This window comes from Eutrigla gurnardus, assembly GCF_963514095.1.
Source record: "Eutrigla gurnardus genome assembly, chromosome: 8".
Lineage (NCBI taxonomy): Eukaryota > Metazoa > Chordata > Actinopteri > Perciformes > Triglidae > Eutrigla > Eutrigla gurnardus.
In genome coordinates this window covers 20,419,749-20,437,687 of record NC_139922.1, presented here as the reverse complement: position 1 = coordinate 20,437,687, position 17,939 = coordinate 20,419,749, and the positions used below count along the sequence as shown (strand labels likewise).

General features: G+C 44.9%; 1 protein-coding gene across 1 annotated transcript; it reads right to left on the bottom strand.

The window, feature by feature from the left end:
* Positions 1-741: 741 nt before the first annotated feature.
* Positions 742-16,661, bottom strand: cd34 (CD34 molecule). Its single transcript, XM_084014697.1, has 8 exons — positions 16,402-16,661; positions 6,940-7,005; positions 6,526-6,782; positions 6,361-6,438; positions 4,151-4,262; positions 3,938-3,990; positions 3,441-3,584; positions 742-2,409 (listed from the first exon to the last, which is right to left on the bottom strand). Exons 1-8 carry the CDS (start codon positions 16,481-16,483, stop codon positions 2,218-2,220), a joined length of 984 nt encoding a protein of 327 aa, XP_083870823.1. The 5' UTR covers positions 16,484-16,661; the 3' UTR covers positions 742-2,217.
* Between the last annotated feature and the right edge of the window lie 1,278 nt (positions 16,662-17,939).

The window sequence follows — 17,939 nt, the reverse complement described above, 5'->3', positions numbered from 1 at the left end:
CACGGCGCTCATGAACAACGTCCTGTGCGGCTTAGAAAGACAGCTGGTGGATGTCTTCGCTGCCCCACCCAGGCTGTGAAAGACAAAACAGTGTGAAGTGATGTCATTACTACTGCTTATGCAAACCAGCTGTGTGACCTTATGGGTTGTACAAGACTTGAATTCAGCGTGTGCTAGAGCCGTCTTTCCCCCAAAACTGGGCCCGGGACCCGCAGGAGGGTTTTATAAGGGTCTCAAAATGTATGCAGAAGTTCTTCCAGCCTTTGATTTGACGTTTATATCTGCAGTACACATTTGAGCCACTAGAGGGAGTGTTCTGATAATTACTGATAATTATTACTCATATTGAATCTAATATGAACGGCTTGCATACTTAATGCTCATTTTAATGAGAGTAAAAGCATGTTCACTTCACCTAAATGCATTTATTAATGTTGTATCTCTTTGAAATGACTGTTTTACCTCTTTAAGATGATACCAAGATCGTAGTAGAAATGGTCAGAACACACATTTACAATGTACAATTTATAGAAAAGTTCTGTTGTGAAACAGGCCTTGATGTTTTGTCATTTTTAAAAAAGTGGGTCCCCAGAAAAAAAGAGAAACACTGAGTTAGAGCACAGGTGCATGTGTGTGGGTGCATGTGTGTGTCAGTATATGTGCACATGTTTCTGTGGTTTGAAAAAAAAAAAAACACTCTCTTCTCACTTTTTATAAATGAGGCTGAAAACTCGACAAACCTTACAATTATTTTCATGTTTAATCCAATTAAAACTACAGGGTGCTAGTAAAAATGAGACGGTCACATCGCAATGTTAGCAATGAAAAGATACAAAATGGATTAAAAGGACAAATCAAGACCTTCCTTTGTCCTGGTTCAGGATTTGATCTCAGGCATGTGAGTAAAAACTGCATTTACAAAACAAAACAAACAGAATGGGGCCACTTCTTTCAAACGGCACTTGAACATATTACTTTGCGTTATACGACCTGAATCTGGTGTTATAAAAGGTGCCACAGAAGAACAGATTTTAGCATAACATAAGATATGAAAAGAAATTCTTTGGCACAGAACAAGCATTGGTACACAAAATAATCAAAACAAGACAAAAAAAAGAGTCATACTATACACGCTGCTCAATGCTGCTATCTAATACTGATAGTAAGAAGAGCATAAGCCGTATATTGGAAAGAGAATAACACTGACAAATGGATGAGTCGACAGTAAGAGGCTCTGCGTCCGAGGCTTTTAGGAGTCTTCTGGTCAGACAGTTAAGTGTCAGAATGTAAAGAGACCTGTTGGTTTTATGAATGATTTCACCACAGTGAGGGAGTGGATCCCTCCTGGCGGCTACCCGGTGTGATTGAAACTCCATTACTTCCTCCTCGCCGCGGGAATCTCATTCCACAAAACACTTTTCATGGCTAATGTCACACAGGCAACAGTCAGACTCATCGCTCACTTCCAATCACTGGACAAATAAGTCAACTGGGGAAACCTGGTCCAGGAAGCAGGGGAAGCTTGGACGCACGTCTGGATAAACATACAGTCCATGCAACGTACAGGTGCAAGTATACACGCGATTTGAAAGCAGCACCGGCGTTCGCACACCATCAACGACTCAATCAGACAAAGGTTTTCTCTGCGACTTTGTAAACAGATTTCAAGGCAGTGTGATTTATTTTCCTATCAATGAACTAAGGAACAAGGGTGTGTTGGAGCTTTAAGCCTGATGACATCAGCGAGCACGCTGGGAGCAGCACGTAGCTGCGAGTCCAGAGGCTGCAGGCGTCATGGGAACCAGTGCCGACTGATGCTAAAATACACCCTCTTCCCATCCAGAACTGCCCATCTCCCGTCTCGTGTCTTCAGCCCGAGCGCCATCAAAAACCCAGGGGCCGAGCCTTCGTCATCGCCATTCATCGCCGCTATCATCGTCATCAGACTAGCTTTCCGGAGGTTTATTGAGGCACGAAGCCAAAGAGAGGGAGGAGAAGGGACCATGACCAGAGGAGCGTTGATGGAGGAAATTGTTCTAGTCCCTGATGTCCACTTTGCAGAGGACTCTCTGTGGTTGGGCAGGAGTGGATTCAGGAAGGGGGGCGAGTTTGCACAGGCGTGTGTGTTTGTGTGTGTTTGTGTACGTGTGGATGGGTGTGTGTGTGTGTGTGTGTGTGTGTGGGCAGTTCCTGGGAGGCAGTTATTTGTAGACCATTTCACAGTTCGGTGTCTGCTGTCTTGGTGGTGGAGTGGCCGTTGGTGGGCGGGGGAGGCTGGGTCTTGTCTGCCTCCGGGGACTCTCCATTTTCACTGGGTTTCTCCGGGGTTTCCGGAGGGGGGTTGAGGGGGGCCACGGACACAAGAGTGTTCCCCTGGTTCTCCTGATCCGCTGGGTAGGCCTCCTCTGCCTGCAGATACGGCACAAATTAACATTTCATCGTTGAAAGGATAGAAAATGCCTTGGGTGTGACGATACGTATTGATTGTGATCTGTGAAGTAGTAGTAAATAAATTTGACATGTGCATTAAAGTCACTAACAGCAGCCATGATGGAATCCCCCCCCCCATGCATTGTATAGAGTATATTAAAAGGAAAAGAACAGCTTTCCTGTGCTGATGTGTTATATGACCCTCGGATCAAATATTCTGAGGGCGTTCAAAATAAAGCATTTAATTTCATGATCAGACACAGTTCTGTTATATACACACACACACACACACACACACACACACACACACACACACACACACACACACACACACACACACACACACACACACACACACACACACACACACACACACACACACACACACACACACACACACACACACACCATTACTTGTAAACAGACACAAACACGTCCTCCAACGTGGCCTCCATCATGTGACGCTGCGAGCGCTACAGAGAAACAGCTGTCTGGCCACTAGATGAAACGAGGGGCTCTGCAGATGAACGAGGCCAGCAGAGAGCAGGGCGTGGGTCTCCGCATTACACAAACGCACTCTCGCTCTCTGCATGCTCTGTGATCACCGGCCAGCAACATTCCCTAATTAAAACATTGGCAGCAATTGATGATCCGAAGGAAGGAAACGGTGCTGTTTTGATTTCAGATGTAGTAAAAACCGAACTTTGCCGAAGAGAATATGAGCATAGTGTTACTGAATCTGTAATGAAGAGTGTGATTGAAGAAAGCTGCAAAACACATGGTGAAAATGACATGTATGATAAAACATACATACGGGTTCACTCAGATCAGTGATCAGGTTCAGATGGACATATTTGATTAATTGCAAACATGATTTAACAATCATTATGCAGGGTTTTCAGTAGAAAGGCAAACTCTCCTGTAGAGCCATGTAAACCAGAAAATACCAAAACAACATGAAGTACAATACAGGATCTTGTAGATGCATTCTCAACAGAAAATGTGCTTACCAGCCTCACTCCCTTGGTGTCAGATCGGCGTGGGCATTTGAGGTAACCCACAGTGATCGCCAGGGCGGCAAGCAGACCGGTGAGCAGGATTCCCACAAACACAGAGGATCCTGAAGACGGGGTCTCAGTCTTTGTCACGCCCAGCTGCAAACCAGACAAAATCATTGGACAGTTGATGGAAACGGGATTGGAGCTTCTCACGGCAACAAAAAAACACATACATTGTGGATTAGCAATGAATCGTAGCTCTAGAAAAGATCTTAAAAAACAAAAAGTATGAAATCACAGGAAAGACATTTCACTTTTTTCCAGTGGTGTAATTTATCATTTTCATTGTTTTGTATACGAATTGCTAAAAAGTATACCATGATAAATAGCATTTAGTAGGTACTGTTTAAAGTGTAAGTATGTACTCTAGAATGGATTTGCGACATGGGATAAGAGTACAGTTACACCTCCACACCATCATATACACACATGCTGGTAGCATGGCTTACCTTTTCTTGCAAGTGTTTACTCTTGAGTGCGTCATCCAAAGTAGCCAAGTTAGCTGCAGGAGCAATGGATAGAAGAAATACATCAGCTCTAATCAGGTCTATGTAGTATTTTCTGCAACACGACAGCACGAGAATGAACGATAACCATAAGTGTCATGAATGAATCAAACTGTGCATGTACAAGTTATATTGATGGATGCCGTCGATACCCACCATCCTCACTGGTCACCAGCACCGTGTTACCAACTTGGGAGATTTTCAGATTACAGTTCTCCTTGTGGCACCAGCTTGCAGGGTTGGCCTGAATAATAGCTTTAGTTGTTTCCTGTAAGAAAAGGATTTCCATGTCAAGGAAATGCTAATTCAGAATAGCTGTATGAAAAAAAAACAACAACTACGGATCAGTGCAGACTCTAAACTCGGCCGTAACTTATTTTGTGCAGCGTATTCCATGAAAGTGCACGATTAAATAGTTAACTTGCCTCCATGCATATTTTGGAAAACATGAGTTCCCTGACTGGCATGAGCTGAACTCTGAGCAAAAGTCTGAACAGCTTTCACTTTGTGACAGTTTAGATATGGGTGATCACCGGGGCCAACAATGGGATGTGTGTTCCTGAATTCTCCCCGCGGACCGTCAGCGCACATCGGCCGTTGTGTGAGTAATGGAGACGAAACGCAGTTGGATGGAAAACTTGCCGACCACACCTTCTTTTTCCCACCATCACCCTGAACTATGATATCACCTCGTTGCACAACTCCGGGCTCAACGACTTGGGAACACTCCTGGTTTTTCTAAAATGTGATCCAGACAGCTCTCAGTGCTCCCAGGAGACCACGGTGAGCAAACCCTGAATCCTCAGTTAGAGGGGAGTGGGTCCGCAGCTGGACGTGTAACACCCAGATCTTTGAGGCAGGGAGGAGGAAGAAACTCTGGAGGGCTGAACGGCAAAAATCATAGAACAGAACCTACTCTCTCCTCCATCTGCCGGGGTCACTTGTGACCATCACATGTTGCTCTCAGGAGTCCTACATGACCTCAGACCCTGCTTCGCTTGACCTTACTAGGCCTCCGCCAGTTCATGAATAGAAACAAAGATTTCATTTGAATCTGAAAAAAAGAAAATGTTGCTTCGAAGGAGAACAACGTATGGTTTTTATTTTTGCCATAACACCGCCTCTATAGCAATTGACGGCATGGGGATTTACCGAAGTTTGAAGAAGAGCTTTCTTATTTTCCACTACGTCAAAGCATTACTGATTTATTCACTTTGTTCCATTGATACAGGCTGTTCTTTTATCATGACATACACTCACTCCCGTCTGATGAGAGTTGCCTTGTTTTTCTTTTTTCCCCTACGCACATTTTGAACTAATCATCAGCTGGCTAAGGCTTCTGGCACAGTAGTCCATGTTTCGTTTCAGGTTGAGTGGGACAGATGACTTCTGCAGATGGCGCTCTGTGGATGATACAGCAACGAAGCATATAGACACTGATTCAAGTATGCGGACTGGGATCTGACCTGCTGCCTCGGCTCTGTGCACCTGGACTGGCATACTGTACAACGATATGGACATCATGTGTTCAATGTGCTTTGAGGCATTATCTAACAACTGTGCACACAATTAATGTTACCAACAAATTAAAATGCTAAATTCTGGCCTGCCAATGTTTCGCATCCGAAACATTAATATTGCCTTACAAATTTCCAACATTCTTCATTTTATTGTGCTTTCTTTTGGTAAATTGCTCTCGAATTTGAGTCTCTGGTAAACAGTTCTGCATTGTATATATAGGGCTTTTATTGTGAAAGGAAGGGGTGGATCTGGTATAGCCTTGGCTACACTAGCATAGTAAGGCAAATTTTGGAAGTGTGAGACAACAACATGTAAAAAACCCTAAAAGCACCTCTATGTGTAGGCTTTCTGTTATAGAAACAAACCCAGAAAATGAAGCCACACCCTTGCCATTCCTCTTTTTTCGTAAGCGCCAGAGAGGAAACGTTAGCCTCTCTGAATTCGTCTCCTGCCAGAAACACAGTCTCAAGATTTACAATGCCTGAGGAATGTCTATGAAAGATCTGGCTTTATCAGTGCCATATTTCCAACTGTAACTCTTTAAAACCCATTAATCTTCTTCCTCAATGTGGAGTGAACCACTTCCTCTGGACCTATTGTAAAAGGGGGGGCTTTTGGTAAAAGGGGACGTGTCACGAGAAGGTAAACGGGCTCAGCTTTCTGCTCTCGTTTCACCGTGGCCCTAAATGTCGCACGCCAAAATCTCAGTGGTGGATTCGGTCTGTCGTTGGCGGAGAAGAGGAGGTCTGCTGTTACAAGCTGGACGACATCAAGGCGGCGGTGGGGTGGATTGATATCTTTTTACACATTGTGAGAGATACGAGATAAACGTACTGTATACTCACACAATTATCTGTCCGCAGTTCGGCCCTGACAGCATTGCTTTCTTGAATGTCCTCCTTTCCAACACACATCACTTCAGGCTGTGGAGACAGTGAGCCGGGTCAGAGAGACACATGAGGCGAGGAGACGACGACACACTTGTGAACACGGCACAAGCCGGTACTCACCACCACTGTTTTAACGATGTGGGGGACATCGGGGGTCGCGTCTTCGACGATAACGTTGGCAGCAGCAGCTGTGGTGCCTGAGGTGTCTCTGTCCTCGCTGTCACCAAGAGCAATGTTTAAGGTGGTAATTGCTAATACAAAATCTCCAGCAGCAGCAGTAGCAGCAGATTCTCCACCCGCACTGGGGGTGGGAGAAGCAACTGCATCTGGGGCAACGGTGGCACCTGGAGCAGCAGTGGAGGCCGCAGCATCCGTCACTAAAGGACACAAGGACGATGCTTTACACACAGTGGATCATACGGAGTCAAGGTTTGTCATATCACTATGGAAACATGCTCTTAGAAATGGACATAATTCAAGAAAAGCTGAACCCTGGAATAACTCGGGTAACTGCAGGTTTATCATGGCTCCTACCGGCAGTGCCGTCTGGTGCTGCAGTCGGGGCATCCGTCACCGCATCATCCTGACACGTCACCTCATCTGCAAGGAAGGGAGAGCAAGAGAAACAGCAACTTAAACACTTCCATCTCAGGAGGATGTGATGCTTTTGCGACATATATTAAATCTTGTAGCACACGGATGACACTTTGGGTGCCCGATAAGACAAACCTGAGACGACTGTTGCTTTGGAAATATTGAGCCCTGCTTTCTTTAAATTCTTCTCTATTCTTTTTAGCCTAAAATGATTTACATTTTGGCAGAGTGGTACCATTAGTATGATGATTAGCTATAGATTGTACTTCATGCAGTGTCTTTGCATCATGTCTTCACACCCCGCCCCCCAAAGTGTGAATACCCTTGTACTAGAGGTTGAACATGTAACTCCGGGTTCTCTGCATCAACTGTTCAACTATAAAGATGCATGGTATCTTGAAAAGCTATTCGTTTGTGTCAATGAGTTCAGGACAGAGGGTTGGTTTGAACAGCTTGGCTCGGTGAACCAAAATCTCATGCCTGACCCAAAGATGCCGGACCAATTTGGCGTGCGTTTCCAAGGGTTCTCTAAGCTACTTAGGGTCGACCAATGTTCAATGTCTGCAGCCTATGTAAATAAACATCTCAGTCAGAAGGTCAAGACCACCCGACTATGCGTTCATCCTCTGGGAGAGATCCTGTTTCCGCAATAATCTGGGGTTTGGGTGGTGGTGCTAAAACCTTTCTGACATAGGAAGGAAAGCATTTTTTCCAAGGTCATGTGAAGTTTTTCTGGGTAATTAATGAGTGGTTTCCCTCGGCTGAACTACCTAGAGTCCAGTTTCAGATGAATATTATGGGGTAAATACATTGATGTAATGTACAAACATGCATCATTTAGGGCCAATCAGGGATCACACCACCAATTAAATAAGGAGAACTACTTTCTGGTACAAATTAGAGGCAAACTACAGAACTGTTATCCAATTCATCCCCAACCAGCGTTGCTAAACAGGAAACCAATGTAATGTGTAAACAGTTAAACATCAAACCATAACTATGCTTCAACCAGAGGAAAAATGTGTTCGGTGCACCACAACCATTATTTGGTTAATTACCGATCATATAAATGAGGTGGGATTTAGATGTTTGCAATCCTATAAACACAGGACTGACGTTTAGGCACTCTGGAATATGTTCCAAGCTCATTGTGGGAATGTTAGCGCCCCCAAACAGAGAAGAGTTGCATCATATTTTCTTACTTCACAGGTGGTGAGTGGCTACTGGTGTACGTTTGGATGTATGTGTAAAGCCCTGTGTGTAAACCAGGCTCTGTAAAGGCGGTTCCATGTCGCAGTGCGTTTTATCTGGACATCAGCTGGCTGAACGCATAATATGCACGTGGGCATAAATGTTTAACTGGCGTTTAACTGGGCCATTAGAGCCGGCAGCTAATTGCCTTCGGCACAAGCTGCTATGTTGAAAAGAGCAATAATGTGGTGAGAAAAATGAAGATATTAAAGGATATATGGAAAGTTTTTCCAGTTAAGAGTCAGCTGGAAAGAGCGTGGTCATTCATGCTTCATGACAGTTGAGTACAAATCATTGTATTAAACGGTTGTTGTTTATACACGTCCCATGAACAGATTCAGACTCCCTTTACACTGCCTCATGCTGAAACTCGTGCTGCGTCAATAACACTCCACCATCGTGCATCCAGACTCATCAGGAGGAAACCGTGACTCCAGCCAGGCCCCTCAACGTCAACACGAAGCCTCAGAACCTCCCGTCTCAACACAAACACAGAGCAACGTGCGCAACCCTCCGACTCCACGACCACAGAGTGCTTCTCAGGAGTGTTATTAATGGGCTCGGGGAGCACAAGGCCGAGGCTGCAGACTGTTTAACCTCTGGGTTCATTTCAGATCTCCACTGCATCAAGTGGATTGGCTGCCCTGGCTGTCCTCCTCCAAGCTTTTAGTCTGGGTGTTCCAGTCTTTCACGTGGTGTGTGGTGTGTGTGTGCCAGATGTACCAAAAAATAAATCATAGCTTAAAGAGAGGATATCACGTACGCCAATGATGCTGAATGAGTTCAAACGGTGCACTTTTTCAGGACAAATCCACTGTAATTATAAGGCAGCGAGAGGGCAGATAAGTCTAATGTCATTAGGTGGATGGTTGAAGTGCGTTACAGTGGGTGGTTACTTGGTCATTACACACTAAAAATACAATATATTTACCGAGATAGACACAAACACAGAAAAACGTTGTTCTGTAGCGCTCAAAAGGTCCAGCTGGACGGATGCATACACGAGGGACGGCGATGACATGAGTGCAGACGAGTGTTCGGGGGCTTAGCTCTGTGTCGGGGGTGAAACATATTTCCACGGCATTCAGACGACTGAGGGCTCAGGGGAGCGCAAGGAAGACAAATGATAAGGTGGAGGGGGAGACTGTTGTCTCATCATCACTTTATATATATATATATGTTGTTTTCAAAGGCAGATCCTTGCCAGACAACCTCCTTTCAACCCTCCTCCCTACTGGGGAAAAAGCCCTCCAACTCCCCCTTATACACTCACACACCCGAGTGAGTTCATGAACACACACCTACAATCACACAGCTGGAGATGGTAGACTCAAAGCTTTCTCTGGAGGGAGAGTAAGCTGATACTATCATAGAAAGGCCTTTATTGTCTGTCATTAATAACTGATTATAAATCCATAATAATGTTGCTGTAGGCATCTTTGACCTGACTTATCTTTCTCATTTTAGAGTACAAAAAACAAACTATTAAACTATTTATCACAGACTGCTAAGTTTTTCAAATGTTTAATAAATCGCACCAAATAACATCTGCCGTGTTCTCAGCCCAAAGTGACTGACATGATTTTATTAGTTAAGGAACGACACAGGCATCAGCTGTCTCTTGGTCCGGATGGCATTCTGCACCGTTTTCATCACTTCCTTGTATAATACATCTTCATTGTCAGTTTCATGGCCTTTCTCCTCCTCCTCCTCCTCACCAGTGTCGTGAATCATTATCAAATGTATAATCAACAGCCTCACATCGGGTATATAATCTGGTCATTGTGCTGCCAAAGAAGGAATTGTGAGCAAGGCAAAAAAAAAAAAGCTGCCAGAGCTGCAAAAAAAGAAAAAGTCCTATACATTAATACAATATCATGATTGTTTGGTGAGAATGTCAACAGGTGTGGATCCCATGGAGGAAAGATTCCATTGGGGAAAGTTTGCCATGGAAGCGGAAAAGGGGAAGAACACATTTCACTGGTTACTGATTGTTGCGTTCCTTCCTGTGCGATGGATAGAGACCATGAGAACAAATCATCTTATATCTATGGGTTTTAGGACTCATTCTTGCAGCATCGCTGTGGTGAGAACCGAAGACGCGAGCTACAAAAATAAAAGGGTAATTCTGTCTTTTGCAGTTCGGCACCGTCTCCTCTCTTACATGGATTTTTTTTTAGCATTAGGTTTGAGTAGCTCTTTGTGTCTTTGGACCCTGTAGTGATTAAGATTAGTGAGCTCTTCAGCTGCATGATAGTTAACCACACACAAAGCTCTGCCTGCCTTTATCACCCTCTGCTAGCTTTCAGTTATATTTTGAATAGTGTTCCCTGGTCCCATACTCGCCATGTCCCTGCCTCACTCATCCGTCACAGCCTTTCCCCGTCTGCCATCTTTTAGCTCAGATTTAGGGTGGGGAATAACGGGAGAGTTGCAGCGGAAACAAACACCTGCTTCACTGGGTGCAGTTAGTGTATGAGCATGGGGACAGCAGCTGCAGTGAGTCTCCACAGGGAGCTCTTTCCCCTCCCTGCACATGTGCCGCATATGTACCGTCAGAGGGCTGTGAAGTGCATGACATCATGGGGAAGGGAGGGTTCAGCGTTAAATCTTGCATTTGACCTCCACCCAGACCACAGAGACAACGTTGGCTGTCATAATAAGCCACAGACTCCTCTCCGTACTTATCCATGTGCTCCGGATCCAGATGTCCAAAGAAGACCCGAACATCACATTTTTCTTGAATTTGTTGATCAACTTTTTAGGTTGAATCAACTTTTTGAAACAATTATTTAAGCTCTTGATGAAACATCATCCTTTTTCAGAGCGTACCGGCTAAAACTGCCTGTAAATTGTAGAAACGCGATCTTCTAGGTAATAATGTGGTCTCATAGTATGCCACGAATAAGTCGCTGTCCAACTTTGCGAATAAATAAAATAGGGTATACCAATTAGTATCGCCATGCAAGCCACATACAGTCCTCTTTCCTTCCAATTGCTACTCCAGTGACAATCGGAAGGAAAATATATCGCAAAGAATGCGGCGCTCAGGCCCCCAAACTATTTTGATTTCTGCACAGACGGGGTGGCAAAAGTTGGCCCACGCCCCTGGTGTTTTTAAACAAAACACCAGATTGTGTTGCATTTTTTTTTTAAAGGAATGAACAGCAGGATTGGAATGTTATCCATGCACATCCTATGACAGGATGTGGCTGTCACAGCACACGGTGCACAGTGACCTGCGGAGGTGAACATGCCGGGGTCTACATATAACACTCAAATACAGAAACACACTCTGAGGGTGGGACAACGAACACACTAAGGGTTATCATGGGAAAACAGCACATCTGGCTCTGCATTATAGCGGCTCATTTACTATAAATGTTACTCCAACGTCAACATTCGTCTTTGCTTCACGTGCACCTGTTCAGGGTTGGTAAAACCAAAGAACATCCTCCAGAGGGACGAAAGGCAAAGAATGAAAAGGTAACTTTACGATTGAGAGCCGCTACTGACCATTGTTTTGATTCAACCCCTAATTTGCTCATTAAAATAGTTTCAGCTGCGTAGTGAAACTCAAAACCTGTTTCCAAAACAGTCCATCCATTTTTGTTAGCCGATTGGAAACTGGAAAAACCAGCTGCTCTAGTCTTGACCGTGTCAGAACCAGGACTGGGCTGCAACAGCAGATGTCCGTGGACCGATTCCAGCTGCTGTTTTTACACGAGACCGTGTGCGTGGGAGAGGTTGTAAAAAGATATCGAAACCTATAGCCCAAACAATCTGGCTCTGATGTGACTGAGGCGAAGGAGCCAAAGATTTAGGAATAATAGACATAATGTGATCGCTCCCAGATATGGCTAAACTCTGCAGTTAAACAGTTTATACACATACAGCACATGGATAAGGTCCAAACTCAGGACCTTCATTATTAAAACACAAGACTGTGCCCCTTTGCTGAAGTACAAAGCTTCGCTACGGCGACATACCTTTTACAGAACATTAATTAGCAGGAGCGATTATTCTGGCAGTTAAAAGGCCTCAGCCAAGGCCCATTACGTGATTTTATTCTCAGAATTAAACAATACACCCCTCCATTAACACGGCCCCTACAGGGCTCAACAGTTAGGATTGCCCGTTTCCCCCGGGGCCAGTAAATCTAGCAACTCAAGCAGGAGTGACGCACGTCGCTTCCTTCTCATCATGGCAACCGTGATCTAGCCAGTAGATCACGCTCATATGCACGAACATGCACTGAAAGAATGCGTAGTTATGTAAACAAATCAGGTAGAAGCTTGGATTACAACACACACAGAGGGACAGCGACGTCATTCTCTCTTTTGCTCAGCTACTCCGGTATATCTTCACATAATTAACGCTCTATCACATACATGCCCATTCTTTTCAAGTGGTGCTTGGCATGGCATCACTGAGGACCACTGAGCTCTTGTTTTGGATTTCACCCTATAACCTGACCTGAGTCTTGCTCATTAGCTGCACATACAGGCAATTTTTGCTCTGAGCAGAGATATCTAGAGTTTCTTGGCCTTGTCCCGCCAAATTTTCTAGTCTGAAAATGAAGGAGAAACAGGAGGAGAGAACCCCCCCCCCCCCCTCCTCTCCTCCTCCTCTATGCTGGTAAAAACCAACAGCTGTAAAATTGCAGGAGGGTGCCAGGGGGGAAAGGAACAATAAGCTCACCAGTACAGCAGTAATTGGAAAAAGAAGATTTGAATGGTAACACAGCGTCTGCTTTTCATTAAGATTGTTGCACTGCGTAAATATTGTTGCTCGGTGATCTACCTCACCGAGTCAACCTCTTTTCCCGGACGATCGTTTAGTCAGTGGCGACAGTGATTTGGTTTTCTTATCATTAATATGTTTTCTTTGGACAAGCGCCCGCCTCAAATGAAGATAATTCAGAGAGAAAACACACTTAAAGACGTCCTCCCTTCCCCTTGTTAGGGCGAGTGCCTGATGAGAGCTGGCAGACGCGGCGGAGGAGCGGACGCTGACGAGAAGCGATGTTTGTTGGAATATTTTAATGGTTTCAGCTGTAGCCTGACCTGGCTCTCCTGCATGTAGGAATCACTGGAGCAAATTGGCAGTTTGACAGAACACAGGCTCCAGGTTTAATTACTCTGCAAGCTCACATGGCTCCTCAGCCATAACTTTGGGCCCCAAGTGGACACACACCCTTGCCTGACATAAGACCACTATCTGCCAAGGCTTATATAAAAAAAAAAGACCCACACCCTTCAGCAGATGACGTGATTCAAACTTCACCATCATAACTCGGGACTGAAAGAATGTTGGTCAATAGCCGGGAGCCATGGGACAAGAGAGTGGCAATATTCTGCCCATGTTTACGTTGGCAGGGGTGAAGCTGATGTCTGAGAAACAAAGTCTTCTGTGCAGATATGGATGCTGGTTTCTACTCTGTAAAGCCTGTGCTATAATCTGGATGTTTTTTTTCTGTCACAGAATGGAGCAATCCTGGGCAAAGGCCACTTGGTGGCCACCAGTGCGTGCCGTACAAAATATCCTGTTTTAATATTCCATCAGTAATTGTAACAGCTCATTCAGCTCCGCCCTGAGGCCCCTGACTTAGCAACAGAACGAGTCATTATAGATGAAAACCTGAGAAAATACACAATGTTTTCTTCCCTCTCCAAAGCAAACTGAAAGCTTGGGTTTTTCCCCCCCCAAAAAAATCTTGAGAGAGCAACAGCTCCTAACATACTCCAAGAGGCGTTGAATGACATCATCCAACATAGCACTCCATGCCCATTTCAGCGCTACATATTTGCACGCCTGCATAACTAGGGAATGACAGCCATGGGAAGCGGGGAGCATAAACTAAATCTGCTTGCCGGAGAGTCGGGTGATCGGCCGGCTCACGGATGACGAGGATGTTTGCTCTGATTAACAAAAGTTAAACACGCTCATTTATCAAGTAAATCAACGGCTCTCATCCGGTCTCTCAGAGGCCTCCATCCTCTTTTCTCTTGTTTACCTGAATCTGTGTTCTTGGCCCACAAATCTAAACCAATATGCCTGCCAGCGACACATGTTGGGAGTTTAAGAGGAGCACAATTGAAGATAATTGCACGTTTTCGTTAAAGCCTATATGCCAGGACATCGTATACTCTGTTCAGCCAATATTGTGATACCACATTACCCAGTGCTTGAAAATTAACTTTTCCCCCCCGAGTTCATAAACGTGCTGCCAGATGGGTGGTAGGTCCAAGGCCTTTGCAACTTGAGTTTGTTTCACTAGTTTCCAAATAGAAAGAGAAAAGTTAATGTCAGGTTTTTCTCCGTTTTGTTGAAATACTAAAGTACATTTTGAAGAGTGAGCTGCCACACCCATTCACGTTTTCAATGCCACCGAATCCGATGTGGCACCAATTAAACCTCCCGATACATGACAAGCACACATTGAAAAACTGAGTCACAACAAGACGGGAGTCGTGCAGCGGAGCGCCTCGCCTGCATGTGTCAGGAGTTACATGACAAAGAGTCTTCTTTGTGCGGATCAAGGCAGCCACAAAGAAGCATGAAACATTTAAAACGGTTCATGTCCGAGGGTGAATAATGGCGCATATACCACTGCAGCCACATAGTCTTATATTGGGAAGAGGAGGCAGTGAAGAGACAGATCATCTCTTGTGCCTTGGCCACAAACGTATGCAGATGATCGACACATAGCTGGCGGGATGTAGATCAAAGTCATAATCGTGGCAATAAAACTATGCATTTAAGTGAGATATTTCCCTTTTTTGTGACCGTGCCTCTGAATATTCGCACCGCTTTGCCAGTTGGACACAAGTGTCAACAATGTAGCAGGCCGGTGTGATGGGAGGACGGCTGTAGGATGTGGTGAAGGATGGAGGATGGCTCGGCAGACTTGAGACAACACCCCTGTGATGTTCTTAAAGTAGAAATCAGAAGCAGTCTGCTAAAAACCCAAAGCAGAGGCAAGATGTTTGTCTCAATGGAAGATGCTCTTTCAAACTGTTCATCAAAATCCTAATTATAGAGATAATAAGAGAGTAGAATGGCTGTTTATGCAATCAACAACATCAACAAACAAAAACATACATGCTGGATTATCAGTTGTGTCTTAAAAAACGTATCTTAGCTTTCGTTCATTTCTCAGCGGGGTGTGCCCAGAATAATTCGATTTCCATGTAAATCTAATTACCATCTGTTAATCTGCTGATGCAGACAGTATGTGGTGATCCCTTTAATTGTGCGAGCTGCAAGCATGTTCCACCATCTCATGATCTTCTCCCTTATAAAAGTAAACCCTTACTTATATTCATCAGTCTGGAATACTCCGCCTAGTCTACCCGAGGTCAGCCAATATATCCCCCCCCCATGAGCCTAATGGCTCTGCAGAAGTCGTTACATTGGGTTGAACCAGAACTAGTCCTCCTTTACAACACCGTCCAAACCATACATCACCCTGCAATTAGCATCAGGCCTGATTGGGAGTGGACTGCCCAGTGCGTCCGCACATGAGCGCACACACGCAGACGCAGATCACAGATCTTCAAACACAATTTAGTTGAAGGAACTATTTTTTTTTGCCCTATTAAAAAGTCAATTTATATTCATATGTAGCACACGCGCTCTCACATTAAACATCTTCATACATCAAGGGAGTCACAGCTACGCACATGCAACAGATGGGAACAAAGTCATCCTATTTTTAACATTAAATAATCATCTGTTTTGATGCCGTTTTGTGTGTCTGGTTTTAATCCATTTACGTACAACGACCAGACGCGCTGCGGGATGTAAAGCATAATTATTCTCAACTGCAACTTTCCGCTCCTGAGCAGACCCTTTGTGTCTGCAGCCAACCCACCGCTAACATGCCTCTTTGCATCTGCGTGCGACCTCATGGTAGAGCACATCAAAGGGAACCCCCCCCCCCCCCCCTAACTAGCATGTAAAATGCCACTGTTGATGCACACACACACACACACACACACATACTGCATGATGTGAAACAGAATTTTGCCCACTGCGTTAGAGGCTCACGAAACAAGGCAAAACACATAAGTCTGTGTTTCGAAGAAGAGAGGGAATGCTGGAGTTGCAAAAGAAGGTACTTTAATCAATAGTTATAAGAGTACTCACTGCTGAGCAACAGAGCGCAGAGCACCAGAACGCCAGCCATCCTCCTCCAGAGCCCATTCATTCTCCACATGGACGCAGCCATCCTGTCTGGTCGGACTCAGCGCGGCCGGCGGGACAACGTGAGAGTCAAAAGTGTGGTGAGTGATGATGAGTGTGTGAGGGCCGAGGGAGTCAGGAGTTTTCTGTGAGGTCTAAGTGAGCGGGACAGTCGAGCAGGATAAAGCCCGGCTTGTGTTCTGTTGCTCTTTATATGGCCCCACTTCTTTGGCCTCTCTCTCTCTCTCTCTCTCTCTCTCTCTGCTTTCCACACCCCTTTTTCTAACTGCCTGCCGTTAACCCGTTTCCCCCAATCCAACCGTCCCTGCCTCCTCCCTTGTCCCCGTGTGTGTGTGTGTGTGTGTGTGTGTGTGTGTGTGTACAACGAGCACCAGAACCAGATGTTAGTGTGCGACATCCTGTTGAGCTCTATCTTTATGGCAGTTTTGTTTTGTGGTCAAAAATGTTGGCACAATGTACTCCAGTGGTATAACTTTTTGTGGTTTCACTTCAGGTGATGTACAGGTGGTGTACTATGATAAAAAAAAAAACGTACACAGGCTCATCAATCTATGACTATACGTTTGCAATTTGTACAACAGGCTTCAGCTGCCTTTGTAGGAAGGCTCTAAAAAAAAAGCCTTATTCACTTATTTTGAAAATGCACCTGGTAAACAGGAAGCCCTCCTCCTGCCACCTGTATGTTGTGAACATAGCCGAGAGGCCCGTAAAAGCACAACGTTTGGCCCCTGGTTTTTGTGCGTCCCTCGACAGATGACTAACAGTCTACAGTGAGTCATCCACCGAACCGCACGAGTGCACCCACGATAACATGTACTGTACTTTAAAATGCTGTAAAAAACAAACAAACACGCACACTGACCTCATAGACAAAACGCACATGCTATTTCGTAATTACGCCACATCAGCAAGAAAGTGACAAACTGTTGAAGAGGCGTGCGGTGTGTTGTAGGGGTGTGATGCTGGGTGTTCACCATTCATGTTCGCACAGAGATGGGCTGTTCCAGAGAATGCAGGAAGGCCACATCTGGAAGCACTGCGATCCCACCGCTGGGGTTTTGAGGACTGCCTGGAGACGCGCTTGTCAAACAGTGCAACCATATGGGGGCTGAATCCAGCCAAGATCAGGCTGGTGTCTGGCACTCGGGCGCTCCTGCTCGTCACCCTGTGTGTTCAGAGCAGATACTTGTTGAAGGTTGTTAAGGAGGCCTTGAAATCACATTTACAACAAGGAAAACTGAAGCAAATGCAAACCGTTTCATATACGCAGCTGCACATCTGCAATATTACAAAACACTGAGTCCAAAACTTCCAAAAACATACATATTAAGGTGTCTTTTTTACAACAATACTTGTGTCTAGATTTCTCCTAAATTCACACAAATTTCATTCATTTGCAGTAGATAATGCCTCATTTGCAAACATACATTTCAGAAAACTTGCAGTACAAAAAAAAATGTCTTAAAGTAAGTAATCTCCTG